Source organism: Clupea harengus, chromosome 8, assembly GCF_900700415.2.
Source record: "Clupea harengus chromosome 8, Ch_v2.0.2, whole genome shotgun sequence".
In the NCBI taxonomy this organism is placed as follows: domain Eukaryota; kingdom Metazoa; phylum Chordata; class Actinopteri; order Clupeiformes; family Clupeidae; genus Clupea; species Clupea harengus.
In genome coordinates, this window is record NC_045159.1 from 13823738 (window position 1) to 13850462 (window position 26725).

The following is a 26725-nucleotide window of genomic DNA, read 5'->3' on the forward strand; positions in this document are numbered from 1 at the left end:
GAAGTTAACCACCTGCCTCCTGTTCATTTATAGTTGCAATATAACAAATTGGCGACGAGGAACTTACTCACGTTGGAATTTACTGGAATTATCATTTTTTTTCGACGATGGCTACGAATACACCTTTCCCGGATTTTTTTCTGCCCGCGCCAGGGGAGCATGCCATTCCATTCAAGTCCTGGGTGAAGATTTTCCAAAACTACTGCCTGGTAATCGATGTGGAAGGACAAGAATGGACTGGGGCAAGACAACGCGCTCTTCTACTTCACTGTTTAGGCACAGAGGGCCAAAGGATATTCTACACATTACCGAACACTGGTGATACGTTGGCAACTGCGCTAACTTCTCTGCATGGCTACTTCACGCCAAAGGTAAACGTCGTAGTGGAACGGCACACATTTCGGAAGCGAGTTCAGCTAGCAGATGAATCTATAATTCAGTATGTGACTGCTTTGCGCCAGCTAGCCGCTACCTGTGAGTTCGCTAACGGTGATGACATGATACGTGACCAATTAGTGGAACACGTTGCACATGCACGCATAAGGGAAAGACTGTTGTTAAAGCAGAAATTGACATTAGAGGATGCTTTTACTATCGCTAGTCAGATGGAGTCAGCTGGCGAGCAAGCAAAATGCATGACTAAAAGTGGGTTACCTGTGCAAGCAGTCCAAGTACACAGCACAGTGCAACGTCTACAGCCATGGAAAAATGCGCGAGTGGGGTCATCTACAGGTCAGTCCACCGCCAGTTTCACTCCTGCTACAAATTCCCGTGCCTGCTTTCGCTGTGGATCCGACAAGCATCTGGCAAATGCACCGGAATGCCCAGCTAGCACTGCCGTGTGTAAAACTTGCAATAAGAGAGGACATTTTAGCCGTGTGTGTAGGTCTGCTGCACAGACTCACAGCGTGCGCGAAGTGGATATACCCGAATACACATTCTTTATGCTGCAAAGAGAAGAGTCGCCGGCTAAACTGAATTGCACCGTGGATATATGCGCCGGGACCATGCAAAAGACTGTTACATTGACAGTGGATACTGGAGCATCAGTGTCGGTTCTGCCCCAAGGAATAGTGGAGAAATACTTCAAGGGAGTGACCCTACAACCACCTGCAGCTCGCCTTGTGACCTACTCCCAAACTCCAATCAAAGTGCTGGGGTGCATGCCTGCTACAGTGGTGAGAGACAATGATGCTTGTAAAGTGAACTTTTATGTTACAGACAATGGAACCCCATTAATGGGGATGGACTTGATAACTGCTCTTAAACTGCATATTGAAGGATGTACATTGCTTTCTGCCTCACCTGCCTCCAGACCAGTAATGCAACTGGCCACAGCCAGCAAAGATTCGCCAGCTATGGGCTGCGCTAAAGGATTTATGCACAAAGTCAAGATCTCTGTCTGCATCACCTGTTCGACAGAAACTACGCCGTCTGCCCTTCGCTGTCAGATCAGCTGTGTCTGACGAATTGAACAAATTGCTCTCTTCTGGGGTGATTGAACGAATTGATGCCTCACCGTGGGTTTCACCCATCGTTGTGACGCAAAAGAAAACAGGTGGCATAAGAATGTGCGTAGATCTACGAGAACCAAATAAAGCCATAGTGGTGGACAGCCACCCTCTACCACATATGGATGAACTGCTTGCCACTCTTGCTGGATCAATACTCTTTTCAACTATTGATCTTGAAAGTGCTTACCACCAGCTCCCACTTCATCCAGATAGTAGGGATTTGACTGCATTTATAACTCATGAGGGTCTTTTCAGATTCTGCCGTGTACCTTACGGGTTAGCGTCCGCGCCCGCGGCATTTCAGAAGATGATGTCTGTGGTCCTGCAGGGAGTACCTAATGTTCAGAATTATCTTGATGACATCATTTGTTTTGGAAGTACACAATTGCAGCATGATGCTGCGCTTCAGGAGGTGTTGCAGCGTCTCAAAAAGGCAGGTCTGCGTATCAATGAGAAAAAGTGCCAATACAGACAGCCCAGCCTGCGCTTTCTGGGACACATAGTGACCGCACAGGGAATTGAACCAGACACAGACCACGTCAAAGCCATCACACAAGCGCCACCACCAAAGGATGCTGCCACCTTACGGTCATTGCTGGGGATGCTTTCTTGGTACAACAAATTCTTACCCAATTACGCCACTGTGGTCGAGCCGCTGCGCGCGTGCCTTCGCAGCGACACAGAGTACAAATGGACTGCAAAGGCTGACAAGTGCTTCGGGGAGGTCAAACAGCTGCTGCTGGACAGTTCGGCACTAGCCTTATATGACCCTGCCTTACCAAGCATTGTTTCCTCAGATGCTTCTGATTACGGCATAGGCGCCGTCTTCACACAGATTCACCCAAACAACATTGAACGAACAGTTGCCTTTGCTTCAAGAACACTTACACAGACTGAAAGAAAATATGCAACCGTTGAGAAAGAGGCTTTAGCCTGTGTTTGGGCAGTCGAGAAATGGAGGACATACTTGTGGGGACACAGGTTTACTCTCCGCACCGACCACCAGGCCCTTACTACTCTTCTGAGCACAAAAGGTGCTGACAGAGCTGGAATGCGCATCGCCAGATGGTCAGCACGCTTGTTGTGTTTTAACTATGACGTAATCTACCGTGCTGGCACACAGAATCAAACTGCGGACTGTCTGTCTCGATTGCCACTGCCTACTGCTACTTCACATGAACCAGAGACTGAGCCCGAGTTGGTTGCACTGCTCACTACAGCACAAGCTGCTATTACGCCTGCTGAGTTCAAGTCTGCTTCTACAGTATGCACCGAGCTCTCTGCATTGCGCACACAGATCCAAAAAGGATGGCCTGCTTCTCCAAAATCAGTGAGTATTGAGCTGAAACCATACTTCAAAATGCGAAATGAACTGAGTGTACATGAGAACTTAGTGCTCCGTGGATCTCGCTTAGTGGTGCCGGTTGCTTTAAGGAAAACATTAGTTGTGTTGGCACATGAGAACCACCAGGGCATTGTGCGAACTAAACAGCGCCTGCGTGAGCTGTACTGGTTCCCGGCAATGGACTCCCTGGCCCAGTCCTACATCTCAGCCTGCACACTCTGCCAAAGCATGGACCGTACTGCAAAGACCTTCGCTGCACCACTACAGCCTGTTCCCTTGCCTGCTGCCCCATGGACAAAGATAGGCCTTGACATAGTAGGACCTTTCGAGACAGCTCCATGGAACTGTAGGTATGCCATTGCTCTTACTGATTACTATTCCAAATGGCCAGAAGTGGCATTTACATCATCCATTACCAGTGAGGTCATAATAGGATTCCTCACTACTATCTTTAGTCGCTATGGCAACCCTGAATGCGTAGTGACTGACAATTCATAGTTTTCACGTGACGTCAGAATGACCAGCTGAAGGGCAAAAAACACATTCCACACCTGTCTAACACTGGAGTTTATACAGGAACCGACCACCTTTCATTCAATATCATTTAATGTCTCCGCTTTAACATTGTCTGACTTAGGTAGTAAAATGCTAGACAGTTGTTGCTCGGTTGGCTGTTCAAATCGGCTAGGAGACAAGCCCGGATTTTGTTTTTATCGCATTTAAAACCCGCCCACGTTGCTGCCAGTGGATTGTAGACGTCTTCTGGGTCAATTTTTCTCGGACACACAGTAAAGCAGCCATACTTTTGGGGCTGGCAATAAAAGCAGTCACCCTGTTCTGGTCGCCTCATTTATCAGAATAACTACCTAAAACGGGAATAGATCAAGTAATAAAGTCAAGAAACAAAGCATCAACACAATTCAAATTGGATTACCCGGTTTCTTCTCTAAGATTGCGACAAGTACCTAAACAAGTAGGCTAGGCTAGTGTATTTTGTCATCCAACTGGTAATACTACAACTACAATCCAGTAGAAAATATATGGGAAGATAATTTAAGTTGTCATTCGCCAGACGAGGTGTTCGTACTTGTTTAAACCAGAAAATTGTGTCAAATGATAAAGAACAGCGTTGGGTAGGCTAAAGGCTGCTAGCTAACAGCAGGTAGCTCGTAGCTAACAGCAGGTAGTTCGTAGCTAACAGCAGGTAGCTCGCAGCTAACAACAGGTAGCTCGTAGCTAACAGCAGGTATCTCGCTAGCTGGTAGCTAGCTATTAAATGGCACTCATCTTTGCTCTGATTATGAAGATGTTTTTTGTTTTCACCTTCCAGACGACAGCGTTGTGAACCCATCCACTTCTGAAAATTAAATAACTATCTGTGCTTTTGTAGGCTTTCAGTTTTTGAGATGTGTAGGGGGACGGATTTTCTATTAGATAGATGTAAATATCTCCACACTGGAGCTCTGGCAGGGACTTCGTCGAGGTTAAAGAAATAAAAATGTCAGTGGGTGCAGTACATGGATCAAACATTTTATTTCTTTCTAAATATCTCTGTCTGGCTATAGTGGTATGGTCTGTGGTTGATGGCGATCGTAGTTGAGTAGGCGGCACTGCTCGAAGTTGTCCACTGTTTAACGCTGTTTCGCTGTTCTTTTTGCCCGTCAGCTACCTATTGTAGTCACGTGACTGAAAACTATGAATGGCCCACAACTGATTTCGACTGCGCTTTCCACATTCCTGAAAGAGCGTAACATCACGCAGATCAAAGTGTCTGTGTACCATCCAGCGTCTAATGGGGCTGTGGAAAGATTTAATCGGGTCCTGAAAAGCTGCGTACAAGCTGCCATTGTACAAGCTGCTCCATGGAAAGAGACAATGACCGCTTTCCTACAGACTTACCGTGCAACTCCACATGCCATGACAGGCATGTCGCCTTTCGAACTGATGTTTGGTCGTAAAATGAGAACCAAACTGGCCATTCTGCCATTGCCACCCTGTGACCATCGTGATGCCGAAGTGCGCCTGCGTGTCTCCAACCGTCAGACCCAGATCAAGGCATATTGTGACAAAAAGAGGGGGGCGCGTGTGTCAGCCGTATGACCCCTCCTTAATTGTACGAATGCCCAGGACACAGAAGTACCAACAGTATTTAATTACAAAAATAGTTTTATTTGTTAAAACAAGTTAAAGATAATTTATGTTTTAAAAGCAGTCTTTTAAAACAAGGTAAATGTCCACAAGGAAAGTCCAGTCACAAGCTGTCCGGCAGCTGGGGTCCGTTTGTGGTAAATCCAGCCGTGATCTTTCCAGTGTAGCCTGCAGAGGGCTTGGAGTGACGTTGTGGCCGACGCCCCCTTCCGACGAAGGGCTTCCCTGGAATTCCCCAGTGACGTCAGTCACGGCCTCCCAGCCCAGCCACCAACGCCAACACAAAAGGAACAATTACAACTCAGTCGGTTCAATATGCAACACAATAGGATGGGAGTAGATGTTTTACTTTCCTTTAGGCTGCATATTGGGGGCGTTGAGTCGTAATTCACGCTGGCTTCTCGTCGTACCGATGGAAGGTGTAGTTCCAATCCGGAAGTGGGAATCAGCAACCCTCGGATAAACAGGCACAATATAAACACACTATATAGGCCACGTAGTCAGCAGCAATAGAACGTTTAAAACGTCAGGAAAGGCTTACGTCCCTTAGTTTAGGAAGTGTGCGTATCGATCACCCAACAACGGCAGCTCCTTGTGAAGATGGCGTGCTCTCGTCCGTTTCCATCCGTTGCAGCCGCTCGGTTCGTCTGCCACCGTCTCGTTGTCCCTGCCGTGTCTCCGGTACGTCCGTTGTTTCCTCTTTTTGTACTCCCCCTCTTTGCCCCTCGCTCCCGCAGATAGGTTGGTAGGTAAGGGTCCCATTAATTAGTCCAGGTGAAAGCAATAGAGTGATCAGTGAGCCCCAAGGAGAAGTCTGTGTGGAGAATAGTGTTTCTATGCGCTTCACATGGTGCACGTAAATCGAAGATCACAGTGTGAACAGTGAATATAAAAGGGTGATACATTTCACAAACACAGCAAATCAAAAAGGCACAGCACACAATTTCACAGCAAGCTGGAAACACAACTAACTATCCACCTCCAGTTCCAATAGGCTGACAATTTCCCCCCCACTTTGACCCTAGTCGTCCCGACTAACATGGACTATACCGGTCCGGTTTGTTACCTTGAGTGGAACGGGTGGAGCGGCGCAGGGGTAGGTCCTTGGTACCTTGGAGAGCGGCAGCAACCCGGGGTCCGGACAGCCCAGGATCGGCGCTGGCTGGCGCATCTTGGACGGGGCTGTCTGGCCCATAGAGAGGGTCTTCAGGGATTGCTGGGGGTTCGGGCTCTCTTGGAGGTACCGGTCTTCGACCATAAAAGGTCAGGGGCCAGTAGGTCCTCCTCTGGTTTACACCAGTGCCACTCTGGCTTGTGGTTCGCCCTAGTGGTGGTTCTGGTTCCACTGCCACTGTAGGTTCCTGGGGGAAAGTTACAGGGCAAGGCCGAAGATTGTTGCGGTGAGCAGTTTTGGTGGGCCCCTCTCTTCCCTCCGGCTTAATGAGGTACACGGGTCCGTCTGGGTACACCCTTTCCACAATCACAAAGGGTGTGGGGAGCCAACGGGGTGTCAGCTTACCCTGTGCTCGTCGTCGGAAATGTCTTAACAGAACCCGCTCCCCTGGAAGAAGGTCTGGTGCGCGGGCCCGCCGATCGTAACGTGCCTTGTCCCGTCCTTGTTGTTGCCGGGAGTGCTTCTGGGCCAAGCGGTAGACCTTCCCTAGGAGCTGGTGTTGGTGTTGGACCCAGCCATTTGTAACATGGGTATCCCCCTGCACTGTTACTCCATGGATCCAGTCTACTGGCAAGCGTGCGTGGCGTCCAAAGACCATGAAATGGGGTGTCAGGTTGGTAGTTCTATGTGTGGTGTTATTATATACCTGAAGCAAGGCTGGCAGCTTAGCCTGCCACTGTGACTTTTCCTCTTCTAGTAGAGTCCCTAACAGGCCCAAAAGGGTCTGATTAAAGCGTTCACAGGCTCCGTTCCCTTGCGGGTGGTACGGTGTCGTTCGACTCTTTCGGCATCCGTATAGTTGGCACAACTCTGTGAAGAGGGCTGACTCAAAGGCACCCCCACGGTCCGAATGAATCTGTTCTGGGCAGCCGAAGACTTGGAACAAGTGAGTCCAGACAGCACGGGCGGTAGTCGTGGCTGACTGGTCCTTGGTCGGGACAGCTACTGCATACTTCGAAAATAAATCAGTCATTACCAGAATGTAGGGATGGCTATCGTCAGATCGCCCAAGAGACAAATAATCTATACCCACAATCTGGAACGGGTAACTGGACTGGATGGACACCAAGGGTGCTCTTACCGCAGGTCCAGGCTTGTTGGTGATGCACTGACGACATTCTTGGCCCCAGGTGGCACCGTCATTAGCCATTCCAGGCCAGAAGTACCGTTGACGTAGGAGGGCGGCGGTCTTGTCTGGGTTGGCATGCCCAGCTTGTCGATGGTATTCTTCCCATAAGGTCCGTCCTCTCTGTTGTGGCACCAAGACTTGTTGACAAGGCTCCCCGGTCCCCTGCTGCACCCTCTTCCTCCACAACACTCCTTCCTTGTTCTCCAGCCGGGACCATTCCCGCAACCACCTTTGTAGGGCCATGCTGATGTTCTCCTCTCCAGGGCAGTCGGTTGAGACCCCCTCTCCAGCCAACTCGAGAGCCGGCGCAGGTCAGGGTCTCGTTGTTGCTGGTGGGCCCAGTCCTCTTCCACTTCCTGTTGGGCTTCGCTCTCTCCTTGCAGCAGACACACTGTAGCCACCTGCTCTCCGGGCAGCCTAGACAGGATATCCGCATTCTGGTTAAGCTTCCCTGGTCTATACTTCAGGGTGTAATTATAGTTGGCCAACTGCGATGCCCATCGTTGTTCTACCGCGCCAAGCCGAGCTGACTGTAGATGGACAAGAGGGTTATTGTCAGTGAATACTTCAACTGTAGCACCCCAGAGGTAATCCTTAAATTTTTCAGTCATAGCCCACTTTAATGCTAAAAATTCTAACTTAAAAGAGCTATAATTCTGGTCGTTCCTTTCAGTAGGGTGTAAGCTACGACTAGCATATGCTATTACCCTCTCCTTACCGTCCTGTACCTGAGACAGAACTGCCCCTAGCCCATCCAGGCTCGCATCAGTGTACAGGCGGAACGGAAGGGTGAAATCGGCATATGCCAGAATCGGGGAACTCACCAGGGCGCTCTTCAATTGTCGAAAGGCTTGCTCACATGTTGTGCTCCACACCACTGGGGTATTCTTGCTTGTTGTCCTACCCCCTTGCAGGAGGCGGTTCAATGGGGCTGCGATTTTGGCAAAGTCTTGGACAAACCGACGATAGTAGCCAACGAAGCCGAGGAAGGACCGCAGCTGTTGGACAGTGCTTGGTGCCTCCCACTGCTCCACTACTGCAGTCTTCGTCGGATCTGTAGCTACCCCCTCCTGGCTAACTACATGGCCAAGATAAGTTACCTTTTGTTGGAAGAACCGGCATTTCTTGGGTTGTAGCTTGAGCCCCATCTCCTGAAGGCGTCGAAACACCGTCTCCAGGTCTCGCAAATGGCTGTCAAAATCTGGGGAGTAGACGATCACATCATCCAAGTAGATTAACAAGGATTCGTAAATCATTCCCCCCAGGCACCGCTGCATTAGCCGCTGGAACGTCGCTGGCGCGTTACACAATCCGAAAGGCATCCGGTCGAATTCATATAGCCCCATAGGGGTCGTGAAGGCGGTCTTTTCCCTGTCTTTAGGATCAACTTCGACTTGCCAGTAGCCAGCGGCTAAGTCTAGAGTGGAATACCAGGCAGCCTTCTTTAAGCAGGTCAGTGACTCTTCAATGCGTGGTAATGGGTAAGCATCTTTGTGTGTTACCGCATTGAGTTTTCGATAATCCACGCAGAAGCGCCAGGAGCCATCTTTCTTTTTAACGAGGACAATTGGGGCTGCCCAAGGGCTGGAACTCTCCCGTACTACCCCAGTCTCCAGCATGCCTTTCAGTAGACTGCGGAGCTCGGGATAGAGGCTGGGCGGCACAGGCCGGTATCGTTCCCGGCTGGGTGGTGCAGAGCCGGTCGGAATCTGATGTTGAACGGCCCCTGTCCGCCCAAAGTCTTCCTCGTGCTGCGCGAACACAGCCCTCCACTGGTCCATCCGGCCTTTCACCCTCTGTTGCTGTTCTGTAGTCAACCCTTCACCCAGGACGGGGGGCGCTGCAGAGTCACCGGCCTGGAGGGCATCAACGCTATGGATGGTAACCTCGACAGTCCCGGTCTCTTCACCATGCAGGCGGAGCACCCGTTGTGCTTGGACGTCTTCTGCTGACACTCCGTGGAGTTCTGCAAGGACTGTCCTGGGGGAAATCTCGACAACATAAGGATGGGGATTACACAGGCGGATTGGCACATAACCCCCCCTTGTGGTGACTAAGGCCCTCCCCACTCGCCATTCTGCATCATGCTGGGGTAATGGTTCAACCAATAGGGTACGTCCTGAGGAAGACGAATCTTCGCTCGTCCGTCCCCACACTAAGAGTTCGGATTCTGCAGGAACCACAATAGTCTCTGACTTTGGGAGTCTTACATGCCCTTGGAAAGGCGGAGTGGGCCCCATGCTGGCTTGCTGGCAGACAGCAAATGCTTTCCCCCACTCTCGCTCTGCCCGAGGTGGAAGCTGGGACCGAAAAGCTGCCTCTCCAGGGTGAAGGCCATGCATAAGTTCCCGCCAGCAGTCTGCTATAATGTTCATTCCTAGGATAGCCCGTTCTGCACCTAAACAGTCATCATTTACAATAAACACTCCTTTATTATGAAGCTGAACACCACCCACCTTGAAGTCCAGTAAGGCATAGCCAATATAGGGGATCTGCAGGCCATTTGCAGCTTTCAACGACAACCAGCGTGACTCTTCTCCCACTTCCAACCCCACATTTCCCAAGCGCTGTCTAAAAGGGTCTGGCTCATCAAGGTCACCTGTGAACCGGTATCAAGCAGACAAGGTATTATTTGGCCATTAACCTCCACCTCCACCCCTGGACACTCACCTATTAGAGCAGGCCGTAGGGAAGGAGTTGAGATGTCCTCCACCACCCCCACCGGCCGGCCCGCTGCGGTGGGGGGTTCTGAAAACCCCTTGAGGGCCGCTGCCGCTTGGGGCAATTCCTCCGCACATGGCCAGCCTCCCTGCAATCCAAGCAGATGGGTCGGCCTTGTGGGTCCCACTGGTAACTCGTCGCATGGCTAAGGCCTGCCTGGGTTGGAGGGGGTGTTGTATGATCTCGTGGTTGCTCCCGGGAGCTGTCCCCTGGTCGGCTGTTGGAGGCAGCATGTCCCCGCAGCTGCTCTACTAACTGCGTGCCAAGGGCCTTCACTTGCTCTGACAGTTCTTGTTGCAGCTCACGGCGCAGTTCTTCCTTCCAGTCATCCATCTGCTTGTGGGTCGGTCCAGTTGGTTCTTCCCTCCTTTCCATCATGGTTGCTGCACGGGCAGGAGTGGCTCTTACTGCACTCGCCTGGGCCTCCTCAGTGCCACTTCCCAGCTCCTCTTCTAGGGCCCGGGCTTCTGCAGTCACTGCCTTAAAACCTTGAAGAGGCTGTCGACGCAGGTAACGCTGTAGTTCTGTTCTCACAGGACCCGCCTTCATGCCCAGCACAAACTGGTCCAGCGGTGCCTCGTCTTCCGCCCCTGCAGCCTGTCGGTCAAGCTGTCGCCACTTCGCATGGCATTCCCTCAGCCGGAGAATGAAATCCCCTACCTTCTCATCAGGGCTTTGTCGGCACTTGAAAAAGGCTGCTCTTGCTTGCGCTGCATTGAGGGTCTCCCCATAAAGTTCCTTTAGGGCAGAAAGAATGTGCTTGCCAGTGTTGCGTTGTGCTGCATCCAATAATGCCACTTCGCGCCGGGCTTCTCCTTCTAAGGCGCTGAAGATGAAGTCGGCTTGCTGTTCATCAGAGAGTGGTTGTGCACGCAGCATAGCCTGCACCTGGGCACGCCATTCCCCGAATTGCCGCCGCTCACCATTGAATTTTGGGAGCCAGGGAGCACTGAAAAACCATGGCATAGTTAAGGGTGACGCCGGAGTTAGAGGTGCATTACTCTGTGGAATATTTAATCTATCGGGCGAGCCCGAGTGGTCTTCTGTGTCACTGGGCATCCTGCCGACTACGCCAGAAAAGGAGATGTCAGCCGTATGACCCCTCCTTAATTGTACGAATGCCCAGGACACAGAAGTACCAACAGTATTTAATTACAAAAATAGTTTTATTTGTTAAAACAAGTTAAAGATAATTTATGTTTTAAAAGCAGTCTTTTAAAACAAGGTAAATGTCCACAAGGAAAGTCCAGTCACAAGCTGTCCGGCAGCTGGGGTCCGTTTGTGGTAAATCCAGCCGTGATCTTTCCAGTGTAGCCTGCAGAGGGCTTGGAGTGACGTTGTGGCCGACGCCCCCTTCCGACGAAGGGCTTCCCTGGAATTCCCCAGTGACGTCAGTCACGGCCTCCCAGCCCAGCCACCAACGCCAACACAAAAGGAACAATTACAACTCAGTCGGTTCAATATGCAACACAATAGGATGGGAGTAGATGTTTTACTTTCCTTTAGGCTGCATATTGGGGGCGTTGAGTCGTAATTCACGCTGGCTTCTCGTCGTACCGATGGAAGGTGTAGTTCCAATCCGGAAGTGGGAATCAGCAACCCTCGGATAAACAGGCACAATATAAACACACTATATAGGCCACGTAGTCAGCAGCAATAGAACGTTTAAAACGTCAGGAAAGGCTTACGTCCCTTAGTTTAGGAAGTGTGCGTATCGATCACCCAACAACGGCAGCTCCTTGTGAAGATGGCGTGCTCTCGTCCGTTTCCATCCGTTGCAGCCGCTCGGTTCGTCTGCCACCGTCTCGTTGTCCCTGCCGTGTCTCCGGTACGTCCGTTGTTTCCTCTTTTTGTACTCCCCCTCTTTGCCCCTCGCTCCCGCAGATAGGTTGGTAGGTAAGGGTCCCATTAATTAGTCCAGGTGAAAGCAATAGAGTGATCAGTGAGCCCCAAGGAGAAGTCTGTGTGGAGAATAGTGTTTCTATGCGCTTCACATGGTGCACGTAAATCGAAGATCACAGTGTGAACAGTGAATATAAAAGGGTGATACATTTCACAAACACAGCAAATCAAAAAGGCACAGCACACAATTTCACAGCAAGCTGGAAACACAACTAACTATCCACCTCCAGTTCCAATAGGCTGACACGTGCGCCTGCTTTCAAAGTAGGGGACAAAGTAAGAGTGAGAAAACAGACTCATGTTCCCAAAGGACATCCCAGATTCACAGATCCAGTTCAAATCCAAAAGCAAGTTGGTCCATGCACATACGGATTGTCGGATGGGAAACTCTGGCATTCCTCTCACCTCACACAGGTACCTGATGCGGCAGTGATACCTGCCGACGAGAACACTCATGCGGCTGACTCAGCAATGATAACCACAGATCAACCCGCGGCTGAGACAGCTGAAGATCGTGCACCTGAGAGAGACAGGAATGATCGAGCACACCTCGCTAGAGAGCGAAAACCTCCTGGTTGGTTCAAAGACTTTGATACATGAGATGCAAGAAAGAAAAAGGACTGAGTCATATCCTTTGTCATGTTCTAGAGTTAAATGTTTCAGTCTCACTTGATTAAAATAACTTGGTTCAGTTTTGTAAATACGTACGACAGTCTGACACAAGTCATGTGATTTAATTTTTCGGTTGCTCTGTTAATGTCTTATCCTGTCAGGCTTATAATGATCTCTTACCTTACTTATAGAGGGAATGAATTATTTTACGTTGAGGGGAGATGTTGTGTCTTCATGCTGCAACCACACCACTAGGTGTCGCTGTATTGCACTGTTATGTGTGGGATTACCATGTACTGGGAGAGAAGTAGTTAGTGTTCTAGGATGAAGCCTTACCCATGTACCATGCCGTATACATGCTCCTACTTTGGATAAAGTGTTTGGAAGTTAACCACCTGCCTCCTGTTCATTTATAGTTGCAATATAACACCATCCTTACATTTACATTTAGTCATTTAGCAGACGCGTTTATCCAAAGCGACGTACAACGGAGAGAACAATCAAGCTACGAGCAATAGAGACCTACTGTATCAATAAATACTTACATTTTACATGAGAAATTAAAAAAAAAGTGCAGAAATGTAACTACTGTAAGTGCGAGTTAAGTACTAGTTAGAGGAGGTAGCATTAGAGGAAGGATAAGGAGAGGTAGAAAATGGAAGAGGACGTGTAAGTTAGGAAAGGAGGTGCTCTCTGAAGAGTTTTGTCTTTAAGAGCTTCTTAAAGGTAGAGAGGGACGCCCCTGCTCTGGTAGTGCTAGGCAGCTCGTTCCACCTACGTGTAACTACGAATGAGAATAGTCTAGATTGCCGTACTTGCACCGTCGGCAGTGCTAAACGACGCGCACTAGACGAGCACAGCATCCTGGGGGTAACATTTGCCCTTACAAGAGCATTTAAGTAGGTGGGAGCAGAACCAGCAATCTCTAACTTCATACTACTTGTAAATGGATAATAGCGCTCGCACCACAACTTCATAGCATGGTGGAACGTGGAATAAACTGCAGTTAATACACAGGTACAGTGAATACACAGGATTGCTTCATAAAATAACATAAAATACTGTGATGCCGTTTATATAAGGTGTGGGAAAATTAGGGTATTTCTGCATTATATCTCTTTATGAATTTGGAAGTGGATTTAGTTTCCACGGTGCTTTCTGTTTGTCAGTGTTTTACGTTTTACTGGAGCAATGTCATATATCATATTTACCCATTTTGAAATAAAAATATTGAGCACTTTATCTACACAGTCTGACAGTTGACTCGAGGTCATTAAAAGTGCCAGCTCAAAGTGCCAGATCTATTCTGAATGTTTGGGGACTTGAACACCCCAAAAAACATACAGAAATTATCACATAAGGCCAAGTCCTTGAGGGTTGTAGAGATATTGAGACCCTTTGTGATGACAAGGTCCAGGGTATGACCAAGAGAGTGAGTTTGCCCCTGTATGTGCTGTGTTAGGCTGAAGGTCCCAAGTGGTGCATTTAGGTCCTTAGTATGTCTGGATTATCTACACGCAAAAACCATGATATAATCCCCTGATATAATAAAACAATCAAAATCCATACAAATTGCAGACAACAATTTGCCTAGTTTATCAAGAAAAGCTTTAGGCTTGTGCTTTGGAGGCCTGTAAATAGTTACTAACGAAATCTGAGAACATTTAATGAGAGCACATACTGTAGGTATTCAAATGATATAAAGTCACCAAATGATGATTTAAACAGTGTGGCTATCCCCCCTCTCCTTTTGTCTGTTCTGGTAGCAATCATAAAAGGGAAGTTTAGGGGAGCTGATTCAATGAGGGAAGTAACACCGCCTGCTTGATCAAACCATGTTTCAGTTTAAAGTAAAAAATCAAGTGTATGTGTCCAAATAATGAATCATTAATTAAAAATGAAACGTTTAGAATAGATCTAATGTTCAGAAGAGCTAGCTGTATAGTAAGTGTAGAGGGTGTTAACATATTCATGTTGATATGTAACGTACTTAAAAAAGTTGAAAAGTAAACAACTTTTTCTGAAAACTCCTTATTGGTTCCCTTATAGGACAGGTTAAGCTTAGTTAGTAGGCACACAATGCCCTGACTTGAACCAAAAGTAATTTTTTCTATGAAGACGCCTCTGCAAGACTTCTGCACTTCTACATGGCTATTCTCTGAGTTGTCTGTGAGTCTCATCTGGGAGTTTCCTAGTTCTTAGCTGAGATCCTAGGGAGTTTGGCGCAGATGACTGGCTATGTGCTATTCCAGCAGTGTTCTTGTTGTCACGCTCTTGCGTCATTCCAGTGGACATGTTTGGGCCTTCCTCCTCTGTTTCAGCTTGTCGGGGTATTTGTTTTGGTTCAATAGACTTCCTGTGTTTTTTTTCTTGTTCACTCTTTATGACTTATCAAAGTGCAATTCAAGTATGAAATGCTTATCAGAGGGCCACAAGGCCGTTGGGTGATGGAGGGAAAAAGATTGGTCAAAACTTTGGTCCTTATCCAGCTAAGTCCGGTGCTCTTTAGTTTGAAATATTCACTGTGATTCCAGAATAGGTTGACATTGTCTATACAATCAATCCCAAATTAAACACACGTTTTTGCAAGCCAGGTGTTTCAACTGAGCAGTCAAGAAAACATAAATCCCCATGTTGGGAATGAACCACCTTTTCCCTTGCTCATTTAGGTCACAAAACATTTCCTTGAAATCTTCTTGGAGGTCAAGGATTTGCAAGTCAGGATTAAAAATAAGAATTAGTAATGATTTACAATAATCAGTTAATCCAATTAATAACATGTCCATTTGTATTTTGTATCTGTTGTGGAGACTATGTTGTCTGGTAAGAAATGCTTAGAAGCCACTGTGGTGCATCTGATTAAAATGCCTGAGATGATGTACAATCCAAACTTGAGGTTTATTACAAAGTTGAGATGAATGGAATGGAATTCAACATAGATGTATTTTTGTATGTGTTATATTAACGTGTGTGTGGTTAGGTTTTGTATGTGTATGTGTGTTATGTTTGGTTGTGTGGTTATATTTGCGTGTGTGTGGTTCTGCAAAGGAAACAGAATACAACAGAGATACTTAATAACCATGCTAGAAGGCATCTCACAATATAAGGCTAGTCACAACCTCACATTAATAATACCAATATTTCTCATATTACTGAAGTGACAATACTTTCTACATGACTCACGTAGTCTATCACATTCTAGCTGCTAAACAGCACAGGTAATTGTTAAACATGTCACTAGTTAGCTAACAAAGATTATGTCCATGTTTATAATGTAACCGCGAAACCGGCATCAATTAAATATACACCCGCGATCATAAAACACATTACCAACTTCAATGCCGTGTCTAACACAGACTGATAACATAGGGTGACCAGACGTCCTCTTTTTCCCGGACATGTCCTCTTTTCGACACCTAAAAAATGCGTCCGGCAGGGATTCCAAAAACGTCCAGGATTTTGCCCCGTTGGATATTTGTGTTTCTCTGGGTCTTTCACAAACTAGTTATTACGTCCTTACAAGTTTTGGAAAGTGTAACTCCCTTACGTTCCACCTTCATGCACGAGCTCTGACTGTAAAGAGAACTGTCATTGGTCGACCGCCTTCCCAGTGTTGCCAGATAGGAAAATTATGCTCCAAATGCGATCATTTTGTGCCTTTGATACTGTGATGAATGTAGCGTCAATTATGTGATGGCTTGCATTTGGTTGGTTTGCATTTGATTGAGGATGTGAGACACCTGGACAGAAATGTTAAGAATGGCATGGTGCGTAACCAGTGGCTTATCTATCTCTACATAGAGCTGGAGCTGGAGCTGGAGCCCCCCCCCCAAAGTTTCCTTATAGGCCGCAAGGTGAACCACGAAAAGTCCTTTAGAAATCGAATCCCGCTCCACAGGCGTGCATCTACACAATATTTAGTTCATAAAAAAGAAAGAGTCGTGCTTAGCTACCAAAAAAAAAGTTCGTCGCTGACTTTCCAGTCAATTTTTGGTGCGTTTATGTTTTATGCCGAACTAGTTTCTTCAGAGCGCACAAGGATCTTGGTCGCGAGTGCTGGCACTTTTCGACACGTGATCATGCTACACCAATGAGGTAGCTGCTTTTTGTCAACAGAATGGCAAGATGGCGGCTCCCGTGGTTAGATTCAACGTTACCGATCAAGAGGAAAACACCCGAACATCCTCAAAAGTGGGCTAAATGGATTCTAAATAGTGCTGTATACATAGCCGCGTCCAAGAAGAACAATGAGGCAAATATACGATAATGTTATGCTTATGTTAAGTCATTTAGATCAAGTTTGACATACCTGGGAATACACCTTACTGACGATCTAACATGGACTGTGAACACCCAGCACACACTGAAGAAATCAAGGCAAAGACTGTACTTCCTACGTCAGCTGAGGAAGTTCAGAGCATCAGCACCCATCAGCTGTGTGTCCTGACAGCATCATCACTTGGTATGGGAACTGTACAGCCTGTGACAGCAGTACCGCATCATCAGAGCACCTCTCCCTACAGACCTACAAGAGAAGACTACGTACCAGGGCCCAAAGTATTGTAAAAGACTCCTAACATCCTGACCATGGACTTTTCTAAACACTGAGGTCAGGCAAACATCTCTGCTGCTACAAGACCAGAACAGAGAGACTGAGAAGGAGCTTCTTTCCTCAAGCATTCCGTATCCTGAACACACACAATGACTATAACAGCAATTACACTTTTTTTCACACTTGCACATGGACTGTACACACACTGCACTTTATACTCCCTCTTGCTATTTATGAAAAATATTTCTTGATCTTTCTTTCTTCACACTCGCACAGAAAAAGCTTAACACCAAACGAAATTTCACTACATGCTTTACGTAAGTATTTCTATGTATCTGACAAAAAAACCTCCTTCCTTGTATCAATAAAAGGCAGTAATTGTACTTATACCAATGACCATTTGTTCGTTCTTTCATTCATTCATTCACAAATGAAAACAACACTGATGAACCATAAAAACAATCTTTATGAAAAATATGAAATATGATATATAAAACTGTACAAAACTAAATAAGAAATAACAGATTAAGGACACTCAGTCCTCACTGTCAGTGTCAGGACGGTTATCTTCCAGTTCCTCAGTTTCTTTTGTGTTGGCACAATTACAGCAACGACATAAGTCTGTGCAACACAATCCTGCAGAAAAACAGGAACATCTGCCTGTCTCACAGGCACCTTTGCAGCCGCAGTCAGGGGCAGGGTTTCTGGTTATCCAGGTGATGTGCAAGGTCCCATCCTCTATTTGCCAACCATATCCAGCAGGTGATGGAGCACTTATATTTTGTTTGAGACAGGACCTCATTATTGCAGCCTAGTAGTTTGCCCTTTTGCAATGCTGATGGAGGGCATCAGCAGTAGGGGGAATGCATAATTCTGGCAAGGCTGATGATGCTATACAGAAAGCCTTGTACCTAGCTTCATTTACATTATCGGCAGCTGGCTGATCATATAAGTGGCATACATACTGGCAAAGAAGTGCAAATGTTGACTGCTCCAAGTTAAAGTTAGCACCTAAACTTGTAAAAGCCTTTAGGTACTCATCTTTCTCACATGCAACAGAAAATGTCTTTCTTTTTCCTTTGCCTCCACTTGTGGAGTCACACCCAGAGAATGTGTGAATTCCGATCAAGGCTGAACACACACTGGTTCCGAGAGCTGATGACACCTTGGTAATGTCAATGATACGTGTCCTGTTGCCAGTCCCTGTGAAAACATATAAACTGCATGGCAAATCTGTCTGCACACTTACAGCAATGACTGCCACATCAGTGTCAGAGCTCTTGATAATGACAGCTTTATGCTCCCGTGCAGCATGTTGTGCATGTAAAAACACCCTTGTGTCACATTCTTCATGATCACACTGCAGGTCTTCAACAACACAAACAGACTGTACACCCTCCTTAACAGTCACACAGTGACATTGATTTGTATGTGCAAGCAGAGGTTTTTGCCCACTATTGTAAGGTCTGCATTTTTCCATACAACATACAGGAATTCGGTATTTGTTCCTTCTGAGAGAAACTTTTTCCATTGGGTTGGGGTCCTCTGATCCGGGCCAAAGATTTGCATGCGTTGTGACCCTGCATCAGCTCTATACATGACCGTTCTAGGTTTTTGATACTGATGGGGGAAATCACGAGTCAGCCTCTTCTTCAACATATCCTGTCTGCAACACAACAAAACAGTGACAATTAAGAGTCACAGGAGTATCATGAAAAGCAGAGAGTGGTGGAGGTGGTACAAGACATTACAGGCTAGAACCTATCTGCCATACAGCACATTTAACACCAAAGATGCCCAAGAAAGGCACACAACGTCACAAACCTCACCACACACACACACACACACACACACACACACACACACACACACACACACCACATACACACCACACACACACCACACACACACACACACACACACACACACACACACACACACACACACACACACCTTCTCTTTGTTGCCAAGTGGTACATGTCTGTGCAAACAGCAAGACTTAAAAACAGTTTCTCAGGCCTGTCACACACATGTTGTGTAAAGCTAGACTTGCACATGACAAATAATAAGACTTGAGAGAAAAATGCATTGCAGTTACCTGTAGTTTGAAGCTTCAAGACCTTCATTTGCTTTCACCAGTTCAATGAAGGCCTTCCTCAGCTAGCCCATTCTCTGCACCTCTTGGTTGACAAGCAGCCTTTGGCGAATGATCCTCTCACAGAATAACTTATAGCTGACATCAAACGTGGGCTCATTCCTAGAACACATATAAATGAGAAGGAAATAAATAAATTAGGGTTGTGATTGTGTGCACATACAACAGAATGCAGATTGAATGTTTACTTATATAATGTTAAGTTAGTAGCTCCTTGAAATGCAATTTAATAAATAACTTACTGTTCTTTCTCTGGTTTTTCAGGCCTCGTCAAAAACCTGGTGTACTGATTATAACAGCCTTTGTGGTACTGCACCTCCAGAGCCGAGCCACGTTTGTAGGCTTGTCCTGTATGTATTCCATCGTGTAGTGGTGAAATAATATACCTCTTCGTGCTTGACTGAAGTAATATGCATAAAACAATGTTTGTTTTTTTATTTATTAAGACATTCCGGTGTATTTTCTTCGTCTTCCGTACTGCTCGATGAAGGCATGGTGGACGCCATCTTGCAACTCTGTTGACAAAAAGCAGCTACCTTATTGGTGTAGCATGATCACGTGTCGAAAAGTGCCAGCACTCGCGACCAAGATCCTTGTGCGCTCTGATGAAACTAGTTCGGCATAAAACATAGACGCACCAAAAATTGACTGGAAAGTCAGCGACGAACTTTTTTTTGGTAGCTAAGCACGACTCAATCTTTTTTATGAGCTAAAGATTGTGTAGATGCGCGACTGTGGAGCGGGTTGAAACGAAAACAGTGTTCACCTTACGGCCTATTAGCCCCCCCCAAAAATATATATATATATATATATATAAATATATATTTTTATTATTTTGAGATCGTCAAATTAACACCTAACAACCTAAGTGAACTTATTTTGTTTATTTTTTAGAGTTAGAAATACAATAGACTCGAGTACCACAGGAATCCCACCTGTTTGAGACTGTAGTGGCAAGTGCATGGCTCTGTTTGGCCGTGAGTGAGTGAGTGAGGTGAGTGAGTGAGTGAGTGAGCGAGCGAGCGTGCAGACAGACTGTCACAACGTCTAGTAAACAGACTTGGAGCGACTGTCTGACCCAAACTGGTTAAAGCTGCCATAATCAGCTGCTGGATATAAAGGTATAGCACATGAAGTTTTAAATAGTAAAATAAACTAAATGGTTAAATCATGAGTTAATTATAGATGTCGTGGCTCTCTTTTATCATGCCGGTTCATTGATCCTGTGGGTATGCTACCCTACTCAGTAGCTCCGCCAGCTATAACTAGCTGGTGAACTCTAGACTACAACGTTAACCTACTCACTTGAGCTGCAAATCCCTACCATGCTACAGTATAATTAGCACCTATCTCAGCAGATGTCTTTAATATGTTTATTGTTGTGCCATATTTTAAATCTAATTTGTTAATTTATCTTCCTAAAGCCCAGCAGAGGACACTATTTAAAAGGATATTTTCAAAAATGTCTTATGGGGGAGCACGCCCCTAGACCCCCCTAGTTTTACTGGGTCACAGGAAAAATAATAGGTTTTATCTAGGGGCTTAGCCCCCCCAAAAGTGGGAACCTAGATTCGCCCCTGTGCGTAACCTCGCTTTTACAGTACAATAGGCTACGCCATTTCCAATCTGGCAACACTGAGCACCTTGCCGCTTCCACTAGTTGAATCGTTTACAATAGTACATGACATCTGCATGTAAAAAAGATGTCAAAACTTCGTCGCGGGAGGGGGCGGGGTCATCTGCATGTGAAAAAATATGTCCAAAAACTCCATCGAGGGGGAGGGGGCGGGATCCTGCGACGAAGTGTCCTCTTTTTCACAAACTCAAATCTGGTCACCCTCGATAACAGCATAACTAAACATAACAAATGAGCATTATAAATACTTACAGGTATCTGAACGCACACAATTCCAACACTCTCTCACTCTAATCTTTAAACTGAAATGTTTATATCTCAACACCATACTGCAGGGGGTTTCAACTGGTTTTGTCCCAGGGACCACCATTCTGACTAGAAAGTAATTCGCGGCCCACTGATGTGCCTGCACGCGTGTGCGTGTTTCTAACCGCCGCTGCCACGCCCCCTCCCCCTGCACAGATATTCTGCCATTAACACTTAAATATGTGCAGTTATCAGGGTAGATCACTAACTGCCTTCGCCACGCCCCCTCCCCCACGCACATATTCACGATATGCAAGCGTAATCTGGAAATGTGTTAAAATATCAAAGCGAATTTATAAAAAATAAAAAAATTCAATGGTGAACTGATCAATATAGGCTCATTTCGCGGACCCCCTGCAATGCCGTCGCGGACCACCAGGGGGCCACGGACCCCCAGTTGAAAACCCCTGCCATACTGTATCGTCAGTCCTCTGATCTGCTATTCCCGCCACTGGTTACCGTGAGTGCAAGCATCCCCAGACTGCACTCTGATTGGCTGTACAAGTGGAGCCATAAGGGGTGCATGCACTAACGGAATGACCCAGCAGCAGCGAAAGGGCTGTTCATGTGCACAGTCTAAGGGGCAAACCATCAGTCCTTTGCAACAGTATCTATACATCTTTTAAACAGACTTAGGTTAGAATGTAAGGGTCTCTGGTTACACGTCTCGCAGGACCACTGTGTATAGTATTTTACTTACTTTAATCTTGATATATCCAGTCCAATGAAACAGAGAGGAGTCTCAAGGGAAGTTTGCAGGTTGTGTAACTTCATGGCTAGACCAAAAAACGATTCAGGTAGAGTTTGAAGGGGTGCAATCACTAATCTATCCACTAAAACGGCTTTGAAACTGGCCATTTGTTGTGGAAGCCAGTAATATCGTGTTTCTTTCACATCATTTTTTTATATTTCCTTTACATCTTTAGAGACCTAGGTTAGACAGGTCGTTGGGTGATTGAGGGAGAAAAGATGGTTGTTGCACAACACTTTGGTCCCCATCCAGCTGAGTGCTGTGGTATTTAGTGTGAAATATCCATTGCTATTCCAGAATTGTGACATTGTTTCCGCATAGAAAAGTGCATTTGTTTTTCTCGTGGTCTAAGAGATCTAGCAAGTGAAAATTATGTGACACTCTGGAAGGCAGTGTAAGGACTTAAGTATTGGTGTAATATGGTCAATTGTTTTGGTTTTGGCAAGAATTCTACCAGCTGCACTTTGTACAAGCTGAAAATATTGCTTTTAGGAAGGCCTGTGATAAGACCATTGCAGATTTGTTTCTAAATCATTACATAAATCCTCTAAATTTGGCTAGATTTTTGAGACGGTAAAAAAATAAGGAGGACATTGAAGCTTGTGAGGGACCACTCGGTCACCCCACCTTATTGGGATGTGGCAACTGAAGAGTTAGTGGTGGAGAGGAACAAACCACGGTCCACGAGATGATGGTTTTGTACAAAAATAGATATCTGTGTTTATTTGGCTCCAGCACCAAACGGATATACAAAAACAAACAAACATAAATCCATACTGTTGAAAATTATGATTGTAAAACAGTGCCGTGGTGGTCATAGAGCAGAATTGCAGCTACAATTGTCATTGGGCCTGTGTGCAGGGATGGGTATCATGTAAGGTCAAGCAGCATGAAGGCCAGGGTGCAGGTGCAGGCCAGTGGAAAGTAACAAGCAGTCAGGAGGGGGGTCACTCACTCACACCCACACACACACACACACACACACACACACACACACACACTCGCACATAAGCACACACACAAGATGATGGCAGTCAAGGTCAGACCAGGCCTCCAAAAAAGTGATACCAAGAAAATTGGCAGGAGGGTCTATCTCCCTCAAAGCAAAAGTTCCCCCGCAACAGGTGAGCGAGAATATTCTGAGTGGCCAAAAGCGTAGATAAAATATGAGGAGATATAAGGGAATATTCTGATTGGGTCAGTATAGATGGAGGTTGAAGATCGTGACTTGCAGAAAGTGACGAATTATGAGTATAAAAAGTCAATGCATTGGGTGTTTTAGTCAGAGTTGCTCCATGGACCACCACTCTCGTTTTGGATGAAATGTCTGCAAGGATGGAATAAAACTTCAGTTTATCGCACTCTGGACTTCTGACTCTGATTGAAAAATTACTTTAAGATTTGGAAACAGTTGTTTTTCGCTACAACAATACTTAAACAGTTCTCAAACACTAACTTACTAGTTTCACCAACAAAGCAACAGTATTCCAAAATGATTCCACAGTATTGCAAATAGCATGTACTTCTATACATCAGATAAGTACTTCTCACCCCGACCCCTTCCAAAGGAATGAGGCAGGCTTTAATAATGCTGCCCATTAGGCTAGATTGGACCAATAAGCTCCAATCGGATCTAACCATCTCAGTGGGGTAACCCTCCCTGCATTAGTCCTATAATTTACATCATATATTACATTAACAAATACATTAATCCACCACCAAGTTTACCAAGGTTCCCATAACAATACATTTACCATATTTACACCTTTTACACATACCACCCATGATATTAACAAACATACATAACAAACATCACATCAAACACCCCTCATGGCAATTCCCATCTCCCTCCCCTGTGGGACGTGGAGAAATACCACTCCTTAGCGGTGCGCGCTTCCGCAAACAAGCAGCAGTACGGGAGTGATTGTGAGTAGGCTATGTCTGTATGATGTATTAACCGGGGTTGTATGCTGAAACAGAGAGTAAAGGTGATATTACATGATAATGGATGTAATGATAATAAACAGGTGAACAGTGATAATGGTGAATTGTACTTTCATTTCATATTGCGGTTATACCGCGTTGCAAACAAACAATGGCATTCGTATCAGAACTAGCGCCACTCTCACAGCCAACCATGCACACAGCTGCCTGGATTGGGTAGCTAGCGACAGTCATGACTAGGTGTTCGTGTGTGTGTGTGTGTGTGTTCCAGGTCTATCTCTCTCTCTCCCACTCCTGCGGGGCAACGAGAGTAAAGTGTCTTTCTCCTGCTTTTGCGGGGCAACGTGATATTAATTAGTCCATGTTAATGCTCACGGTGGAAAGGGGAATTCACCTTTCCACAAAGCTATTTTACAGATCGATTAGCCTATATGTGTGTTTAGTCTATGATGATTCATTATACATAGATGAAAGAAAAGCTTAATAATACAATTTCAAGTTCAAGTGCACTCAGAGAATGTGTCTTTCGCATTCTCCTGCTCAGCCCATCAACCCTACTTTCAGGTCATTGTCTTTGCACAAGGTCCTATGCAGTATAGTCAAAGCTTTCCCTTTTGTTCCTCTGTGATGGGTTATGTGGGCTGTAAATAGAAGTTTACCATATGGACTGTGAACTGCAAGTTTCGCTTAGTACCCTCTACTTTCATGTAAAAAACAAGTACAGGCTAAGGTACACTATTACATCACATACGTAATCTAAAGTTTTACCTTACTTTCATTACTCTGAATGTAGAATGCTGACATTTATTTATTTTACATTTGCGCTTTTTCATTTTTTTTAGATATCTATCATCTCTGCCAAATTCATGATGAAAGCACTACTCCTTTTGGTTCTACTCCACCTTGCTTCTGTACTTGGAGCTTCGGGTGATGATCTCTGGAAATCTGACTCTAAGAAGAATTGGGAGCCGGGAGTTATCAGGACTGATAGCAATAAACCAGCAGAGGAAAAGGGTGTCCATCTGGTATTGGTCCCAGGCTGTGATCCAGCTTTTAAATCTACTCAATCTAAGTATTATCCCCGAAAAAAAAATAAACCTAAAGTGTATGTTGACAATGATCAGAGCTTTCCTCCCGATAATGATTTAAAGAATAAGAAGGTAAAGATAACCATTGTGGCTCATGGCATCAGAGAAATTCTACCATCAACAGACTATTCATATGGTGTGAAGTACAGCATTGCTGGAAAGTCACCAGAAGAACTTGCCGCTATCATAAAGACCTTTGTTGAGTAAGTAGGTTTCACACCTCATGAAAGAATGCGATTCATTGTTTGTAATGCAGGATCAGTTGCTGCAAGTAATTATATGACAGATTTTTTGAAAGAGTTAAATAATTATGGAATGAAAATCCCTGAAGCTGTTGCATATCGCACTGAAGTATATACAACACACACACTGGGTGGGCGGTTTTCAACTGTGACCAACTACCCTGAGGAGACACGTTGGCATTTTGAGGAGCAAGGAATCAAATATAAATCAGTGACAAAAGACTTATATAAAAATGGCAAAATACGATATTCAACTAAAAAAGAAGATAAAAACAAAATAAGGATGTTGTTCACCTTCGACAGCAATGGTCAAGTTAAACGAACACCTTTAGAAAAAACAGCTGAACAACAGAATCGTAAGAGAAAAGTGAATTCAAACATAGATATACAAAACGATCATGAAGATTTCAAACAGAACTTGGACAATGATTTTAAAGATTGTTATTCCAGAAAAAGAAGACGTAAAAGAAACCCTTCAGTTTGCAGTTGGATTGTGGATGATGTTGAAAAAGAGTATGTAATTAAGGAAAATACTTCAACCATTCATGAAGGTGAAGTTCAGGTGGAGTTAGTCAACAGAAATAATCCAGAAGACACTCACTTGGTCTCTTTCCCTCTTGATGAATCATGTTATATGAAGCAGGTTAAGGAGACAGCAAAGGAGGCTGTCTCCTTGGCAAAAACAGGTATGACCCAAACCCTGGAGGACATAAACAAAGCCATGGGTATATATGGGATTATAGCTGGATTAATTGATGCAGGGAAGTTTTTTGCGGAAAATGACACTACCAGGGGGGGCTTTACTTTAAGCCAGTCTCTTCATGGACTTGGGGAGATGACAGGGCTGGATCAACAAATCACAAGAATGTCTCGTAACATATTTCAGAAGGTCCTTCATCAAGCAGCAGAGGAAATGGGCATGGAAAAGGTACTGGCAAAAGCCAGCAGTTCATTGGAGAGATTTGGTAAGAGTACTGCGGGACAGTTTCTGAAAGACATTCCCATTGTTGGCCTGGGCTTTCAAGGCTATTTTATCGCAGAGGGTGCCATTGCCATCCACGAAAGCAATAGATCTGACCCAAATCAGAATAAGTACTTTGGTCTGAAGGTCACAAATCTTGTTTTGGACGTGTCAACAACTGTGCTCACAATTGCTGAGGTGGCTTTTCCTCCTGCAGCCATCATCCTGGAGCCAATAGTTATTGGCCTGACGATAGTCAGGATGTCCATTGGTGACTTTTACTGTGATATAGTCAGTGAGTTAGATAAGCTGCCCCAAGGAGCCAGTGATTTTGATAAGATGATCGCTGTCATAGTTGGACTAGAAGAAGATGCTGTGGATTTTGTGACTGGAGGGCTGTTAAGAGAAATTGATGCACTTGACAAAGAGGAGAAGCAAAATAAAGAACTACTGCGCAACCTCTCAACTCCAGAGTCCTACTACAGAATCACAGCTAACGATGGAGGCAATAGCACTCTGGATCTAATGGATGGGATTCTCTCCCA

The 26725-nt window shown here is 45.6% G+C and overlaps 1 protein-coding gene across 1 annotated transcript; it reads right to left on the reverse strand.

Moving 5' to 3' along the window:
• Window positions 1–7567: 7567 nt before the first annotated feature.
• LOC122133068 lies at window positions 7568–10997 on the reverse strand (the record flags this gene model as incomplete). Its single annotated transcript, XM_042708397.1, has 3 exons — window positions 10033–10997; window positions 9427–9480; window positions 7568–9290 (listed from the first exon to the last, which is right to left on the reverse strand). Coding segments are annotated over exons 1-3 (2742 nt in total), but the record flags the coding sequence as incomplete, so codon positions are not given.
• Between the last annotated feature and the right edge of the window lie 15728 nt (window positions 10998–26725).